The sequence below is a fragment of the Polyodon spathula genome, chromosome 25 (assembly GCF_017654505.1).
Source record: "Polyodon spathula isolate WHYD16114869_AA chromosome 25, ASM1765450v1, whole genome shotgun sequence".
NCBI lineage: Eukaryota > Metazoa > Chordata > Actinopteri > Acipenseriformes > Polyodontidae > Polyodon > Polyodon spathula.
The window spans coordinates 21,043,898-21,062,078 of NC_054558.1; the positions used below are offsets into that span (position 1 = coordinate 21,043,898).

Genomic DNA, 18,181 nt, shown 5'->3' on the forward strand with positions numbered 1-18,181 from the left:
AGAATGACGCAGTGGAATGTATAGAGCCAGGGTCTGGGGGCGGGGTTTGTGTTTGATTAGAATGACGCAGTGGAATGTATAGAGCCAGGGTCTGGGGGTGGGGTTTGTGTTTGATTAGAATGACGCAGTGGAATGTATAGAGCCAGGGTCTGGGGGCGGGGTTTGTGTTTGATTAGAATGACGCAGTGGAATGTATAGAGCCAGGGTCTGGGGGCGGGGTTTGTGTTTGATTAGAATGACACAGTGGAATGTGTGGAGCCGGTCTGGGGGTGGGGTTCGTGTTTGATTAGAATGACACAGTGGAATGTGTAGAGCCAGGTCTGGGGGCGGGGTTTGTGTTTGATTAGAATGACGCAGTGGAATGTATAGAGCCGGTCTGGGGGCGGGGTTTGTGTTTGATTAGAATGACACAGTGGAATGTATAGAGCCAGTCTGGGGGCGGGGTTTGTGTTTGATTAGAATGACGCAGTGGAATGTATAGAGCCAGGGTCTGGGGGCGGGGTTTGTGTTTGATTAGAATGACGCAGTGGAATGTATAGAGCCAGGGTCTGGGGGCGGGGTTTGTGTTTGATTAGAATGACGCAGTGGAATGTATAGAGCCAGGGTCTGGGGGCGGGGTTTGTGTTTGATTAGAATGACGCAGTGGAATGTATAGAGCCAGGGTCTGGGGGCGGGGTTTGTGTTTGATTAGAATGACGCAGTGGAATGTATAGAGCCAGGGTCTGGGGGCGGGGTTTGTGTTTGATTAGAATGACGCAGTGGAATGTATAGAGCCAGGGTCTGGGGGCGGGGTTTGTGTTTGATTAGAATGACGCAGTGGAATGTATAGAGCCAGGGTCTGGGGGCGGGGTTTGTGTTTGATTAGAATGACACAGTGGAATGTATAGAGCCAGGGTCTGGGGGCGGGGTTCGTGTTTGATTAGAATGACGCAGTGGAATGTATAGAGCCAGGGTCTGCTGTTGTTACTGCAGAGGGGAGTTCTTCAGAGGGATCATGATTCTAGATTCCATGCTCTGAATCAGGGGCACTGCAGGACAACAGAGAAAGAAAATCAAAATGCAAAATGTTTATCTTCATACAGTGCATTTCACAAAGTTCTAACCCAAAAGTTATTTAAGAGTCAGTTTTTCCTTAACCAAGGAAGGCCCTCTGAGACAGAGAATGGAAAGGTTTCCGGTCACAGTGAGACAGTATGGAGAGTGAGGGAGCATCTGTGTCGTTACCTGTGTAGTACACATTTTCATCCCAGCCGGGTTTAAGCCAAGCAGAATTTCTTGTCTCTGCTCTAGACTGCAAATCTTTGTAGGCTGAAAAAAACATGAAATTATCAATATTAAAACTAGAACAGCATGTTAGCATAATGTAAACTCTGAGTTTTGAAATGGCCTAACCCTTATACAAGTTTACCAGGGTATTTTTGCACTGCATTTTTTGCAGTTTTGCCCGATGCTTTCCCCATGGTTACACTCTGTATTTCCCATAGCATACTCTGGTTTGCCATGTTTATTACTATGCTTTACCGTACCTCTCTATTCTTTACAATGCTTTCACTCTGCTTTATTGCACTGTGCTATGCTTTTATAAGGGACTGCACTGAAAGGAGAGTTCAGCTCGCTCACCCCACAGATGATGAACCACGTAGAGATCTCCTATCTGGGTAAAGAAACCGCCCACGGCCTCCTCGTTCTCCTGCCGATGCTGGATCGCCCGAGCCCTATCGAAAGCGGGAGAATATTCAACATCCAGCACTCCCACTAGTGCTGCACAAACCCACTATTCCATTATTCACACCGAGCTCTCCACAGAAACACGGTGCTGACAAGCAGGTGAGGGTCGCTGGTGTTGATTGGGCTCATTTACCGTTCAAAAGTGAAGCCAATGAATTGCTCTGCAGTGTTTTCTTTACCCCACCCCTGCTGTACAGGTACCTGATACTGACACTTACCAGTTGTTCCCCCACTCAATCATGGTGCCTGGCTGGAAAACAAATACAAACTTGTAAGAACAGCATGAAACGTGATGAGCTGAGGACACCAGGGTGGATCACTAAAGCAACAGCACTGGTAACACTGACATCCAGCACTGCTGGCACAGAGGACACAAACGAGAACATGGTTTCAGAGATTTATCTGCAATCTATTTAAATTGCAGGCTCAGATCTGTGCGAGCGAGTTCTTGAGAGTCACTCTGTCATGTGATTTTTTTTTTTTTTTTTTTTTTTTAAAGAAGATAAACAAAATATCAACAGGGCTTTTTCTTAACAGAAGTACATTTAGCTGAAACAAACCTTGAATTCACCCATGCAAACAAGAGAAAACGCACCCCCAATAGCCTGTTGTAAAGGAAATGGCACCTCTTATATACCGGTTATTTTCACACACCTGTGCAACTTGACAGAGAGTCATAGAATACAGCTGTGCATCAGCTAAGAAGACAAAATCTCAACACGTGCTGGGTCTATGATGTCAATATGGGTCAAAAGTCAACGCCCAGGTCAATCATTTAGTTGACAGCTGGCCCTCTGATATGGCTGGTGTTGCACCGCCTCCCTGCACACACCTAGTTATATGAGAGGCTCTACCTTTAGTCTGTAGGTTCGCAGCTCGTAGATATTGGGCCCCGCCCTGGGCAGAGGCTCGTTCCAGAAACTGAACTCCAGGAGCAGCTGGTTTCTGCGCGAGATCAGCATCTTACTCCTCTCCTTCCGAAACTCTGTGTACTCCTGAGAGAGAGACACAGAGAATCAGACACAGACAGACTGACAGAGACAGGACGACAGGCATACAGACAGACAGAGAACAATAGACAGACAGACAGACAGAGAGCAGTTAAGTAAGCTGCTGGTGAAGATGACACCAATGCTATGTAAGTGATTCCTGCTGGACCGGGCTCATGGAGGTAAAAAACTCTGTGTAAACTTGCTGGAGGATGTGCCCTACACATTCCTCAAGCACATGGACTTGAAGCGCGGTAATAAATTACAGCTCCCTAATATTGCCATCTTCAGTTTGTCAGTGTTATTTAACAAGAGCAAAGTACTTTAAAACAAATCACATTAGCACATTAAAACTGGCAGAATCGCAAACTATGACGTTCCAGTCCAGATCTATGAAACGGAGAACCCCTAACCCTCAACCCACTCAAACAAAGCAGCAGGAGGTCTGATAGATGCTTCAGTGAACACAGCTCTCCCTGTTTCGTACCTTATCATGCTGAAGCATGTTTAAAGACTTGGTCAAGGCTGGGTAACCCCCAGAGTATCGCCACAGGTGCACTGCAACAAGAAAACAACAGGGGTCACTATCGCGCCATCCAAACTCAAGGGAACCCCAATAAAAGTTTCCCACAGTAGAAGCATAGCAAAGTGTGATAAAGCATTGCGAAACCATGGTGAATCCCAGACAGGTATGTAATGCATATAAAAAACATGACAAACCACTGTAAACTAGAGTATAAACATGCGCAAAATTACCGTGAGGAACTTTTATAAGATACTAATAATGTCAAACAATGCCACTTAATTATTATTATTATTATTATTATTATTATTATTATTATTATTATTATTATTTTAAATCATGGTGTTTCTAGAGCTTGTATAGCCTATATTGCTATGCTTTCAGGATACTGCTCTTGCCTGCCCCCTACAGCTGAGTTTGTGAAGTGCGCTCACCGGCCTGGTCTTGTTCCCCGTACCAGGTGTTCCAGCTGCCCACAATCTCACAGGGATAGTCCTGGTCACTGTGCAGCCTGTTCTGAACCTCCGCCCTGCAAACACAAGCACAGCGCAGGTTAATCAAGGGAAATATTACATCGAGATTGTGACCCAGGGCTTGTTTCACTTCACATCCTGGTAATGGTACAGTACAAAGTGCATTTTATATAAATTGTAATAATGTTAAAGATGTGAGATTTTCCTGGCCTTAATGTAAGGCTTACGAACTCTTAACGATTTTTTTAATTGGATGACAAAAACTTTCGCAACGACATCACCATACACACCAGAAGCGACACAGAGGCGATGTGGCAGGTTTGAAAACTGCCAGATCTATACAACTGTTCAAAATTGCTATTGACAAAGCTACGATCAATACATATTCATCAACCTGATGTAGAAAGTGTGAGTGTCTTCTCTGACGGTATTTCAACATGCATGGCAATAAATCATACATACGGTGCCTGGAATACCCACTTCCTTCTAAATGGTCTCCCACATATTATCTTTCATCTCTGTATCTTTGTAGCTGCGATGACCTTTGTCATAAAGCTCTGGGTATTTCTGCACAGCAAGTATGGTATTTTCCACCGTCATTTTGGAAATTGCTTCACTGAGCTGATGGCCGTGTGCATTGAACCTCTTCTCTGATTGATCAATGCCCTAGCTGACGTGCAACAAATCGCCAAAAATAAAATTCAATCCTATGTATTCAAGCCAGTGCCACTCCTGCATCGTCTGTCGCGTTGCCTGTGGTGTGAAAGATACTTATCAAAGTAAAGGTTCTATTTATTTTGTCACAGCACTGCAAAGTCTCGCTTGCCACATCTGGTTGGTAGCAGTAAAACTGGTTCTAAAACCACCTACTTCGGCTGAAAGTGACGCGCTGTAACTTTAGGTAAGCGTCACGAAACTCTTACTATCACACCTCCTGTGAAGGGGCCCGCTCTGTTCATTGGTGAAAGTAGAGGATTTCCACTCCCTCTAGCTGGAGGTCTACTCTCAGTGGGCAGGTGTTTGACAGGTATATTAATGTTTGTAACAGCTATTCTGTTGCTCGGGGTCCACCTGCACAGACCTGTACGTTTGCTTGCAGTGCTGTTGCACTTGCGTCCTGTATTGTCTTTGGATTTGCTTTGCTCCTGAATAAAACTCTTCTGATTAAAACTTACTTGAAGACTGGCTGATTATTTTTAAGAAGAAGACGAACCTTACAAAAGGGTCTGGAGTCAGACTGGTTACTTACGATAAGCTGTTGTATTCTTGCAGGCACTCTGGCTTCACATTATGGACTGAAAGAGTAAAGTACAGCATCAGGCTTGCACAATATAACCCTGCACAAAACCACAAGCACATAAACACAAGCCAACACACTGCCTGTCTGCTTTGTGACATACGCCCCTAGCTAGGCCCGCAGATAAACAGAGGCATTGTCATTTAGTTAAAGTATGAACCTTGGCTTATCAAATAGAAGAAAAAAAACAGGTTAGATAACTAGCAAGAGACAAGGAGGCTTTGTGAAGTGCCTGGAGCACAAGCCTGTGGTGGTGGTGAACTGGAAACATCATTATCACCATGCCAGAGCCCTAACCACTGTACAAAACACCTCTCACCTGTCCTCTTCACATTTTCACTTACAAATCAGCAGGTTAATCTGAAATACCATTATAATCAGAGTAATCTATAGGGCTGTGCACACGCAGAGTGGTCTCCTGTCTGTGCAGTGAGATGCTCTCTATTCACACTGTACTGAAATCCCATTATAATCAGAGTAATCTATAAAGCTGTGCACACGCAGAGTGGTCTCCTGTCTGTGCAGTGAGATGCTCTCTACTCACACTGTATCTTGTAGAGGTTGCTGGTCTCTTTTTTTGACAGCAGATTGGAGTGGGTATCTTTTCTGGGGTCCACCTTGTGCACAAATAGAGACTGGAACCAGCCCTTCTTGCTCTTACTGGCACAACCTCTGCTGGCATCAGAATACACAGCACTGTTTTATCATTGCAGTCAAAACAGAGATATTTTTTTTTTGGTAAAACAACAAATCGCCACAAAACCGTATGTTGTATTGCAATGGACTTTACCTGAATGCTTACTGTTACTGTGTCATTATTGTGTCACTTTGACTGTGAAATACTGTGCCCTCAGTGTAGGCAAACTGGGTATGCAAAATGAATCAAATGCTTGCATGTACAGTACATACAAGATGTGCCTTGTCTAAATACTGTGCTGGCAGTATGTTTATAAATGCATAAAACACCACGCTGTTTCGGCAGTGACGCACTGTAATTATTATTATTTCCCTTTGAAATCATGTGGCTCGTTCAGTTGTCAGGGGAATTAATTCAACATAGTGAAGCGCAGCGGCCCATTTCCTCGATACCAGGGTAGTGTTATTTTCAGGTACGCGCTAAAAAGTGGTACGCAACTAAGAAAGCAGGGAAGTGCCCATTCAAATCTGGTACGGTATGCTGTTTACATATTTTCTCATTGAATGGATCATATTTTCCAGTCTCTTACATCGTTTTTAATGTCATTTATCATATTTTTCCAGCAATAAGAAAACAGTATGCAAATATTTATTATATGCAACACATTGGGCCTTGTACATTTTTTTGTCTTGTGCAACATTGCAGTGGACTTCTCATTCTGTCTTGCTCGTCCCTAATTGTTATTTTTTTCTTTTTAAAGAAGTTGTTTCCAGTTTAAGTTTGCAAATAAAAGAATGCATAAGTAATGGTAAATGCACCTGTGTTTGACACCCACCAGATCATAATTAATTGCACCTGTACCAAAATTTGATAGTGTACCACTTTCTGATATTACACTGGTCGTGTTTTGGTAAGTGTACCACATTTTGACGATGTACCACTTTCTAACACTCTAACGCATATGTGTTTTCATTACGTTAATAATTGAAAAAATTAATTGATTAATCCGATTTAAATAAGTACCAATCTCACCAGAGAACCTTACCATTCTGACCCACCGTCTCGCAGACTGTTGTAGCAACATTTTACTGTTTGCTGTTTCTAGTTTTTCTGTCTAGTCTGAAAACCTGCACATACCCTTATCGGTTTTGTCTTAAATTTAAGGGTCTGCATCACGCACCTATGTTGAACGGTAAGTATTGTAAGCAATAGATTAGATCATATTTAATATTTGTTCATTTCAAAATAGATTTTTTTTTTATTTTCTATTTTTTTAAAGAGCACGTATCGTCTCATAATAAATTAGCCTACGTATTTACCTGCTGTAGATCGTCGATCCCAATTTATACCTGCACAGCAGTAACTGCTGGGGCTTCGATATCTTTAGAGACCATGTCGCCGCTGCCATCTTGCACAGATTATAAACGAGAATCTTACTTTTATAGTCTTTCTGTGTTTTTTTTATTTATTGTCGAGCAGCGTTCCCTGTGTATTTTCACACAGCCACTATAACCCTGTGTTTAGTTCCTGCTCAAAGGTTACTTGCTTTTGTGACGCGATCCTTGCAATAATAACAAGCGACAGGAGTAGCTTTCTCCACGCAGTGCAGTATTGGTTAACCCAAGGCATTCACTACGTGCTTAAAAACACTGTTAATGCACTACGTCAATAAGGACTGGATAGTTACAGGGTGGGATCATTTTATTATTTAATTTACAGTCAGTTACTAGTATTACACAGGAAAAGTGCATCATTCATAAATAATTCTGTGTTAAAACCCTTTCAAAGAGCCACACACACACTGACACACACAGAAACCTAGGGTGACAGTTTAGATTTTATTGGGTATTGTTAACAACTAACATTTTATCCATAATCAATCTACAAAGGGTATACATCAATATATTGATTCTAAATAACTGAAGTTTATAATGTAGAACTGTTCCACTTTCTTAAAACCAGCTACAACTTTGTACTCTTAATTAATTAAAACAGATTTATCTACAATTTTGATAGGTGTCATACACAGTAAACATGAGACAAGCTGGAATATTTTTAACCAGTTGTTTGAGGTCTCATATTTACCCAGGACAACACAAATAACTTTCTATTCACAGTAACAAGGAAAAAATTACAATAACAGATTCATATCTGGAGCTGTGAGCTGGTCAGTGCTGATCCGATTAATGGACTAACAGGAGACAAATTTCCTTCCAATCGCTGTGTTCCTGGACTCACGAATTGTGGGATAACCCCAGGATTTCAGCAATCTGGGAATCCCAGAGACAGGCACAGCATGACACAACTATTACCAGCTACTCAACAAACCTGTTGATTTTACAAGAGCATCCACATTCCTATAAATTATTAGTGTGATTCACACACCACATCCCATAACCTGAGACAAGCAGTGAATAACACAGCATGCAAGATTAATCACATGGCTTTGTGTAGCTAAGCACTGTAGGGTGAAATTATATATATATAACACACACACACCAGGGCATGTTGTTAGCAATCTGAAGGGTCAATATAGCAATGACACTTTAGCAGTGCACATTCCTGGCTGACGAAGCCAGCAGACACAGAAAACGAGATGAAGACCATGCATTAACGAGAGGCAGCGTGATTTGATCTCTGCAGTGCCAGCAGGTGTCCAGCAGTGTTAATCTTCATGCAAAATGTGCGGGCAAGTCTTCAGTCCTGTCTAGAGAGGAGCCGGCCACGCTGTGTATTGTTAATCACTCATCAGTAATTTGTTAAGTTCACTGGAAAAAAAAAAAGCAAAAAAATATAAATACAGTATCAACTTCTTCATGGCAAATTTCTCACTTATCACACTTAAAATCATATAAACATACCAAAATAATGCCATGCATTTTGAACACCATGCACATCTACTCTCTCAGTTGGCACATGTCTTTCTATCAGCTTTGATATGTAATACTGTGACTGTACACGGCAGTGCGCTTCGTGGGCATGTCGGGGTGCTCTGATTCTGAGGTCTTTATTTCTACACCACAGTATAATGATGTACCTCAACTTGTAATCACTGTACCTGAAATCGATCTCGCCACTCTTGTCTTTGTCGAGGGTATCCATTAGCCGCTGCAGCTCCCCCTTGGATAAAGGGATTCCAGCACCCTTTAGCAATGGCAATACAACTGAACACAAGCTTGTCTGCGAGAAGCAGTCAACCGTTTCTCAGCTGTTCGAATGGAATGCAATATACGTACCGCTGTATACCCTAACCCTAACCCAGTCCCCTAATTAGCTACAAGACGCAATACTTTTTTTTTCAATTTTACTCTTCTAAACATCGCTGTGCATCCAGTTCACGTTCCCTCCTGCAACAATGCTGCCACTCTGATTGAAATGAGTGGAACAGAAAAGCAGCACTGTTGCAGGGGGGAGCATTATCTGGATACACTGTCATGTGACATTGTTTTTTTCTTCTCCTGGCAAACACTCCAGAGTCAGTGTTGAGAAATGCATTGCCCAGCTGGTTTGCAAGTAGCTTGCACTTTGAGTGAGGAAACCACTGATCTGCACTCACAGTGCCCGTGAGCACACAGTCTCATCCGATAACGGTACACAACAAGTCTGATTCACTGACCAGGAGTCCTTGCTCAAACTCGCTCCGATTGACTCGTGAGATCTTGTCCTCCTCCACACGTTCAAAGAAGTCCACCAGATTCAAGCTGTTCTCCTTCATGTGCTGCTTCAGCATGTATAAGGGGTCTGACAGCTGTGTGGTGGAGTGCAAAGTGAAAGAAAGTCAAAAGGATCGAATATTAGCCTTTGGTCATAAACACAGTATTATTTGCAGATGCCATTGTAACGGTGTATCATAGTTTAACATGCTTTTCACATGCTTACGCATGTATTTTTGTATTATTTTTATCATGGATAGCCAGTGGTTTATCATGCTTTTACAATGCTTTGCTACACTTTTTCTTGTATCATAAGCAGTAGGCGATTCACTTTAGGAAACTAAATATCTTCTAAGTATCTGTCTAAAAGAAATACTGTTTATTATTATTATTATTATTATTATTATTATTATTATTATTTATTATTATTATTATTATTATTATTATTATTAATTTGTGAGATAATGCCATCTAGTGGCAGGGCTTAGAATATGCCAAGCACAGCTTTGAACCTGCATTCTGTATTGATTGCTATGCAATACATGATGTGTGTACAGAGCACTTTGTCTTCTGCGGACGATGGCTCTCAGGACTGACGTGTGTCTACTCACCCAGTAGGGTTATAACTTGTAGTAAGACCATTCAAAACATTTCCCCACAATGTAGCACGTGTTTTAGGTAATGGAGGAACAGCAGTGCAAAAGAAACCCTAACGTCATCCAGAGTAGAGAAATGCTTTCACAGGACCAGTGTGGTACCAACGACTACGCTTTTTGTGGGGCGGGACTTGGAAGCATCCAATCAGACCACTTACTTTGGCTTTGTTTTTTCTGAGCGTGTCTGCGTTGCCCCCGTGCATAACCTTCAGATCAGGGAACATCTCTTTGACTGAGGTGTGCAAGTCATCAAAGTCCTTGTTCACCGTGATGTCCTGAAAATAGGGTTAGTTAAACAGGTATCCTGCGTGGGAAACATACTGAGTAAAGCTGATTCTGTGAGAGACAACCTAATCTAAGGTTGCTGTACTATGATTCTGACTATATATCTGAGAGGTAGCAGCGGCTGCTTCTCGTGCATGCATTATATTTCAATAGAATACTACTTACAGAGAAATCCAAAAACTCAATGGCAGACTCTGGGTTTCCTTGCATGGATTTTATTATCCCATAACAACCTGCGCTCTGCATTGGATTTCGAGAGAGCTGGAAGAATATAAAGGAAAATAAGACAGTTAGTAAAACAAAAACCAAAAAACAAGAAAACTTAAATAAAACAGTGTGATGATCTGAAGTCATGGATTTCTTTGTTCAGTCAAACCCGTACTAGGTAGACCCCTGCCTAAGACAGTCTATTGATGGTGTTTTTCAATTTGTTTTCATTAGTATAAATCACTGAAATAGAACAGTGATATATAGTTTATCAACATGTCTTTGATTACATTCATATTCTGAAATGCATAGCGGTTGTATATCCTTTTTTAAGCCACAGTAACATACAGGCATTCAAAAACCAACAACTGCTTACATTCAAAGTCTTTAAGGTCTTATTTTCTTTAAGGCCCATGGCAAACCTCACAGCTCCCTCTGGTGGAATCCTGTTGTTACTGTTGAATTAAAAAATTAGAGACTCCAATAAAAACCTTTGTTTCAGAAACAGTGAGCAGGAAGGACACTCTTAACGTTGGTCCTTTTGAGGGCCAAAAGAAACCTAAAAAGACTAAAGTGGACAAATGCCCATTTAGACTGGCCGTGTGTATAAAGGAGGTGCTGTCTGGGAGATACCCACATCAGCCTAGGACAGCAGGAGAGTGGATGTTTGTGTGCACTTTATCCTGGTCACTGCCTGGGTTAGAGTTTGTGAAACTCCTGAACCAACAGCCAGCACATTTGTTTATCTTGTGTTGTTGTTTGAAAAACAAAAGTACACCAGCCAATGCAGAACCAAATTTATTGCACAACTCCTGTGTTCGTCTGCCTGGTCATCGTACAACCGATCACGGCAGGGAGTTAGAATAAACTAAACCCACAATGATTTTAGATAGTTTATCCTGGTCAATTTGCAGACTCATTTTTAAGTCTACCATGCTACATGTTGCTATGCTTTTAGCACAGTTTAGTGCAGTCTGAGGGTCAGGCTGCAGGAGTTACCTGATGTTGAGATGCTCAAGCACGTTGTTCACTTTCAGAGCTTCTCCCAGGGTAGCTGCTCCAGTCTTTCCAAACCCATTGTATGACAAATCCACCGCTCGAAGGAATATGTTTGCCTAGTCCAAAAAAAAAAAAAGGCATGCGTCACAAGGCAATTAATCTTGGCAGGAAGCAACTGTAGGTAACGGAGAGGAGAGAGTGTGCGTCCCCCTGTGTCATGAAAGGGAGCTGTCATGGCATGTCCGTACCACAACAGGTTTCATAGCTGTGCATACTCACTTCCTCCCTTCACGGATTAGTCATGGACATGCAAAAAAACAGGTTTCTTCATGTGAAGCCAAGTTCTTGCAGTTAGAGCACATTTTCACACAACAGAGTGGGTGTGAGAGTGAATTACAGGGGATGAAAAACTATTTGGTTTAAGCAGTGTTACCCCAAGGCCTTTTGCTATAGGTATGGATCCCATTTCACGAAAGCAGTTCCAGCTCAGGTTGAGCTCCTTCATCCCAGTGTTTTCAGCAATGGCATTGCCCAAGACATCCCCTGTAAACAGAACAGACCTGTTAATACCGTGCTGTGTATTTAGCACAGGTTCTGATGGTTTTCGTGAGCAATCTCTACCATACCTCTCTATGCTTCATTGTGTGTGTTCATGCTTTACCGTGCTTTCAGTTTGCTTTACCAAACTTGATTTGCTTTTTGTTGAATTTTGAAAAGGTACAGCAATCCCTTCAATTGTAGACGTGTTTAATGATAACTTGCCCTCTATTCACAAAGCTGCAGTCGGTCTAGACCAGGTCCTTGTGTATTGTTACTCATGCTTTGTTTATATGACTCAATGTACGACTGTTTTTTTTCTTTAGTTTATCTTTCATTTGAAAAAGTCAGCCAGCCAGTCATAATGACTTCATTTAGACAGAGGGCAAAGCTTGCCGATTGCATAGGTTCTCCTGCCCCACTGTGCATTAATGCAATGTGCAGTCGCACAGAAAGGATACATGACGTTAAAAAGATGACACGCAAAAGAATAAGACACAAACCACGCCATGCAACACACCATTCACCAGGCGCTGGTACAGAACTGAATGATTAGATATGTATACATGTTCATCCATCAATCATTAAATGCACTTGTGCACAGTTTATAGCATTGTATTGCTTTTCACATAATTGGGTTGCAATTTGTCAATTACCTGAACACATGCTTGGGTCTGACTCTTAAATGTAAATGGCTGAGCCACAGTTTGGTTAAAATAAACTTATGACTTGCAGCACATATCCAGTAGGATCTGAAGTGTCCATACTTGGAAAAGCCATTTAAGAAAGCTTGTATAATATAAACCGCAGTTCATTTACATGGCTGAAAATTCTATTAAATTCCTGCCTCTCTGTGTGTTGCTTTACACCTCAGCAGTTACACGCCATCGTTCACATTCTGATGATTGATGTAGATGTGTAGAAGTTACATCCATTCAATTAAATAACAAAGCTATGCCATTTATATTCAACGCAGTTCCATTCTATTCTAAAAATTCTGTATCTTCTTTTTTCCTTCTAATCATTTCGTAGTTGTTGAATGTTTCAGTGATTAACCATTAACAGCGTTTTCAAATCGCTAACATATAAAAGCAGTCTACCCTTCCAGACAAAGTAGAGAAGGCGCTGCTCAGCTGTACCTGCTCCCTCTCCCATCAGGTTGTGGCTCAAGTCCATGGACTGCACTTTGTTGTTGCTCATGAAAGCCTCAGCCAGGGGTGTGGCAGCATGGTCATCCAACTCATTCCCACATAGGTTAATATCCACCAGGGTAACGTTCTCCTTCAGCATGGCAGAAATAGCCTGGGCACCTACTAATCCCAGCTTGTTGTCTGACAAGTCGATTCCTGCAAATTGCATAAAGCGTATTGGAGAGTTAGCGTTTAGAAAATGACCAGGAGTGAAAAGGTTGCACTGTTGTACTGCCCCCTTGAGGCTGACATTGGAACTGCAAACCATCGAAGACGCAGAGAAAGATTCTCATCAAAACGTTGGTTTGGGACCAACACAGTTATTACATAAGTAGGGGATATTTGGAAAAACCTGTTCCTCTGTCTTTCCATAAGGTGCACTTACATTTCTGTGAGTTACAATATTCTTTACCATGAGGTATTGACACGTCTTAGGATATACTGTGTGTATTTTTACATGTAGACAATGGATGTAAGTCACAGAAATTAATTTTTTTGTGAGACCTAAAACTCTAATGTAATATTGAAAGCTTTGGTGGGGAATGTATTTTAGTAACATACATGTATATATTTTAATAATGAACACAGCACAGATGCAAAACAAATGCTTCAAAATAAAACACAGGGACCCCAATCTCTGATTCCTTTCTACATGAACTGGAGCATTATCTAACAATTCTTTCTTTTTTTTTTAAATTATGAAAAAAAAAAAAGAGCCTGGTAAACAAACGTGTGATGTAGCAGTTTTCTTTCAGCATCTCTGCAATGGCCACTCCACCTCCCCCTTCAAGCCAATTATCACTCAGATTCAAGTTCAGAATGGAGGTATTGGTTACCAAGGGGACTGAAAGAGCTTTGGCACCCTGGAATGGGAAAAGCACAACAGAAAAAAACGTTACCATTTAACAGCTTTTTTAATGCATTTGGTGCAGAGAGGGCTTAACCCACACCAGCACATTGAAAGAGAAGCTTGCAATGCAGTGGGGGCAACGTTACAAACGAGCACAGCAGCTTCGATAAGTTACAGCTCATTAACCCTTGCAGTCCTGAACTACTGCTGTCGAATCTTAAGAACACGATTACAGGAAGTAGTGAAAGGGTTACACTGAAACATGTGACTGCACCTGTGGTCCCAGCCCATGATGCACCAGGCTGAGCTCTTGGTCATGCATGTGGCGCAGGAAGTATGATGCTGGGACCACGCCAAAGATTTTGCAGGCTTCTTCATATAGCGTCTTTTCCGTGGCAGAGTAGGGCTGCTTTGCATCTTGAGCAGACATACAAAAAAAAGGTTTGATTCAAACATCATGATGCGTTAATCACCCATACCGTTGTATCCTCATAAGCCTGCCCGCTGGACACGTGTGCCCCTGAGCACCCCAAAGTGCAGCCCCTGGCATTCTCTCCAGGTAAACTTAGGGTGACCATGTGGCTCTGTGTTCACTGGGACAGTTTGGGACAGTTCAGGCTTTTCAGCTCACATGACCATTCATTCTGGTGCCTTTTACCTGAGGTACCTTCCACTGGTCTCTTTCTAGGCAGGACTACATTTACCAGAATGCATTGCGATGTAAATTGCTCATGGAGTTCACCTTAACCAGCCCACAAACCTGAAGCAGTTGCTATGGCAATAAGAAAGTGTCTCATTTTAAATGTTTGGGGTGATTACAGTATTGCCCTGATGTCTCCCCATAGATTTTGTACTCTCAAAAATGTTTTTTTTTATTTACTATTTATAAAAATATCTCATACAAACAAATGTAAACAAAGTAAAACAAGTCTGCTGTGATTCTCGTACCATCTATTTCCAGGTCGGTGTCCCATTCTTCTTCCTGGTTTGTAGTTTCCTCCTCGGAGCTCTCTCTCAAATCGGCCCCCTGGGGGTCTTCCCCTTCCCGCTCTGCAGGAGAGTCCTCCTCTGCCTCTTCTTTCGGACCTGCTGACGCCCTCTCTGTTGGCGAATGGGCTTTGTCAGGTCTGGAAACCGTCTAAAGAAAAGACGGGTGTTAGCAAGGCTGGTTGGAAGCCTGCAGCAATAACTGTACGTTCACTTCTGGGAAGCTCCTTAATATTTCTTAGGAACGTTATGCTAGAAATAAGCATTGGCCAAATTTTGAAGGTTCTGGCTTTGAATGTTTGAGAGTCATTGAGAGACAGTGAAGTAGATTATTTAGTTGTCTGGTTGTAAAATTAACATGTTGTTTTTCTAATTAAAAAAAAAAAGTTAATTAAAGACTGCTGTAAACACTTTGCATTATTAACTAAGAAAAACAATTAAAAATATTCTAATTTCACAGTAGACCAGGGGGATACATTGGTCCTGTTGGGCCATTCTACTCTAGGTTTATGAGGTAAAATGATATAATGAACTACTTCAGGGTCTGGATAATTGGTTCAGTGAAACAGTTTAGAACAGGGTTGAAAGAAAGACCAGGACTGGCAGAGACAGCTTTGGATACCCCTGCAGTAGACGGACACCAAGTTTCTTAACAAATATCAGCATGTCATTAATAAATCAGCATAATCTCTTAGCATGCATAAACATAATCTCTTAATCTCTTAGCATGCATAAACATAATCTCTTAATCTCTTAGCATGCATATGCATAATCTCTTATCCTGCATAAGCATAATCTCTTATCCTGCATACGCATAATCTCTTAGCATGCATAATCTTTACTAAATATGTGTTTAAGTGTGGGGTTTAACACATTTTGAAAACTACACTAAACTCTTTCACCCATTTACAAAGCAGCTGAGCAGTTTGGAGGGGAAACCCATTTACAGGACCCACCTTGGTATCCGTGCTCCCTCGGCTAAAAGCTTTCCGGGGTCTGCTGGCTGGTCTGCTGGCTATTCCTCCCAGCTGGTGGCTCCCCCCCTGTGAACTCTCCTGCTCCAGCTCTGCGTCTCTCGCCTCCTGCACAGGGGGCAATGCAGATTCTTTCAGCTGCTTCTTACTGATAACCATGGTGTCCAGAAAGACTCTGAAGAGCTTACTGAGTAAAGCTGATAACAAATAACAAATAGTTATCAAACCTGTGGGATAATAACAGCCCTACAAACACTATATAAATAACTACTCAATTAAAGGACAAAAACACACTCGCTGTCAGTAATGATAAGTAACTGAATACTTACAGTTAGAAACACAAGCTGCAGGTGCCTAGCAACTTCACACAACGAAAATCTCAGCAGAAGTTAAAAGCCAGCTCTCAAACATGTCAACCTACCTTAACATTGGGGTGGAACCTCTGTTGAGGTGTGATTGGCACGGTTCCTGACGAATAGCAGAGCAGAATGCGGCGCAATTAACCGAAAGGCCTCCAATCTCAAGTGGAGGGTTGCGCAATGGCGATGTTCAAGTTCGGATGAATCATGCAGTTGACAGGTTGCCATGGCGCTGTGGTAACGCTGCAGTTGGGCTCCCGGGACTTTGTGTTTTTGTTAAATGTAGGCGTGTTGATTTCTTTTGATAAGTTTATAGATTTATACTCACAGGAGTAATGCATGTACTCTGTATACAAAGTGATTGACCTGCTTCTGTGTAAGGTGACCCATTTTTCATTAAACGTTCCAGGTGTCCCGACATTTTTCTCAAAATCCCGGTTTTCAGCCACTTCGTGTGAACAATAACTTTTGTCAAAACAACGTAAAGAACTGCTCACTGTATAGCGTAGTTTATAGCACCTGCAGTGAATAAATAAATAACCATTAAACAGCCTACATTTAAATGGTTGAATAAGTCTTTATCAATTATTTAACAATGCGTCCCGGTTTTGCGCTTTGAAGGTCTGGTCACCCGATGCTTCTGTCTAGTTGTACTGTATAAAGCTGCAGCAGAAATACTAGTGTACAACAACAAAAAATACCATAATCCGGGGAAAAAAATGTATTTCGTAGATTCACATCCATGAACACTAATATGTGAATACCCTTGAGGGCAGACGCCTTTCTTTGAAAGCTTACTGTCTGTTTGTTTAGCCCCCTATATGCTTGTGGTAGTGTAAAGCCAGTCTATTGTCATGGAATCATTGGCCTTTCTTGTTTTCTATGTGGAGTGAGGAACTGCAAGTCTAGGGGAGGTGCGTGTAGCAGTGTGAGCCAAATAATTCTTACAGGGAAAAATCAACTGTTAGTGTTTCAAAACTAGGATGCCTCTCACTTTTCCCAGACCAGCTCTGGTCTTGTTAAAAATGAAATTAAAGTAGATGGTATGCAGACCTACACCATTCCTAATGTATTTTTTATAATGATTTGCAGGAGCTATTTCTTTATTTTCAATGTGGATGTAAGGTTCAGAAGACATTTGGGGAACCGTACATTTCACTTTAACATTCTGTTTTTCAAAGGTAGGGAAAATCTACTGTGATAGATAGTAATTGCCTTTTTTTTTTTTTTTTTTTTTTTTTTTTTTTTTTTACTTTTCAAAACGTCTGTACTAGTTCCTTCTCTGATTCGCACAAAGACAAATAAACAGAACCAAAGAACACTGGCAAAACACTTAAAAAGACACTTACTCAGGGCTCTCCAAAAAAACCCAACTAATTAACCACCCTTGCCAAGAAAACGTTGATCAGGGTTTTTAGACAGAGAGATGTTTTATTAAGTAAAATGCAAAATATTTGAAATATACATATAATGGCACATGTTCAAGGTTGGTAAAATACACAGCAAAGACACAAGGAGTAGGCTCTTTATAGCAGCTGCAGCATGAGGAACACAAATACCCCCCCACCTCCTCTCCCAATGTATAGACAAGAGGTAAAGCACAGGTGCTGTAGAGTTGGTTATAATGTTAGATTGCTACTGTGTGAGTAAATGTTTGAAGTAGTTTATTATTTCACACATCCCCATGCATTCATACTCATATTTTCTAGTCTCAAGGATTCAGAAAGGCGTTCGAGGACAAGACAAATACAAGTAAAGGTAACTAAAAGTACATCTGTAAAAAGATTTCCAATCTTTATGAATTTGTATGTACTGTATATGTTTTTGCACATTTTAC

The 18,181-nt window shown here is 41.5% G+C and overlaps 2 protein-coding genes across 3 annotated transcripts; both read right to left on the minus strand.

Annotated features, from left to right (window-relative positions):
• Window positions 1-792: 792 nt before the first annotated feature.
• LOC121300155 (protein NipSnap homolog 1-like) lies at window positions 793-7,267 on the minus strand. 2 transcript variants are annotated; one of them, XM_041228603.1, is made up of 10 exons: window positions 6,967-7,267; window positions 5,555-5,682; window positions 4,963-5,008; window positions 3,675-3,769; window positions 3,205-3,275; window positions 2,583-2,723; window positions 1,947-1,978; window positions 1,621-1,715; window positions 1,225-1,308; window positions 793-1,028 (listed from the first exon to the last, which is right to left on the minus strand). In XM_041228603.1, exons 1-10 carry the CDS (start codon window positions 7,053-7,055, stop codon window positions 964-966), a joined length of 846 nt encoding a protein of 281 aa, XP_041084537.1. In that variant the 5' UTR covers window positions 7,056-7,267; the 3' UTR covers window positions 793-963. The 2 variants fall into 2 exon arrangements, with proteins under 2 accessions (XP_041084537.1, XP_041084535.1); XM_041228601.1 differs by having other exon boundaries at window positions 5,555-5,685.
• Window positions 7,268-7,342: 75 nt separating this feature from the next.
• Window positions 7,343-16,391, minus strand: LOC121300154 (leucine-rich repeat-containing protein 74B-like). The gene is made up of 13 exons (XM_041228600.1): window positions 16,315-16,391; window positions 15,968-16,182; window positions 14,973-15,162; window positions 14,299-14,441; window positions 13,905-14,037; window positions 13,124-13,330; window positions 11,881-11,990; window positions 11,448-11,563; window positions 10,825-10,903; window positions 10,407-10,502; window positions 10,115-10,231; window positions 9,264-9,395; window positions 7,343-8,415 (listed from the first exon to the last, which is right to left on the minus strand). Exons 2-13 carry the CDS (start codon window positions 16,142-16,144, stop codon window positions 8,413-8,415), a joined length of 1,503 nt encoding a protein of 500 aa, XP_041084534.1. The 5' UTR covers window positions 16,145-16,182; window positions 16,315-16,391; the 3' UTR covers window positions 7,343-8,412.
• Between the last annotated feature and the right edge of the window lie 1,790 nt (window positions 16,392-18,181).

Excerpts from the sequence above, each read along its gene's own strand:
- LOC121300155 (XM_041228601.1), bottom strand. The coding sequence starts at position 7,055 with ATGGCAGCGGCGACATGGTCTCTAAAGATATCGAAGCCCCAGCAGTTA. Across the intron at positions 2,724-3,204 it reads ACATGCTTCAGCATGATAAG|GAGTACACAGAGTTTCGGAA; the intron begins GTACGAAACAGG and ends TCTCTCTCTCAG. Across the intron at positions 1,029-1,224 it reads TGAAAATGTGTACTACACAG|TGCCCCTGATTCAGAGCATG; the intron begins GTAACGACACAG and ends GTTGTCCTGCAG.
- LOC121300154 (XM_041228600.1), bottom strand. The coding sequence starts at position 16,144 with ATGGTTATCAGTAAGAAGCAGCTGAAAGAATCTGCATTGCCCCCTGTG. Across the intron at positions 14,442-14,972 it reads CACCGACCTGGAAATAGATG|ATGCAAAGCAGCCCTACTCT; the intron begins GTACGAGAATCA and ends TGTCTGCTCAAG. Across the intron at positions 10,904-11,447 it reads CTTGAGCATCTCAACATCAG|TAACAACAGGATTCCACCAG; the intron begins GTAACTCCTGCA and ends TTAATTCAACAG.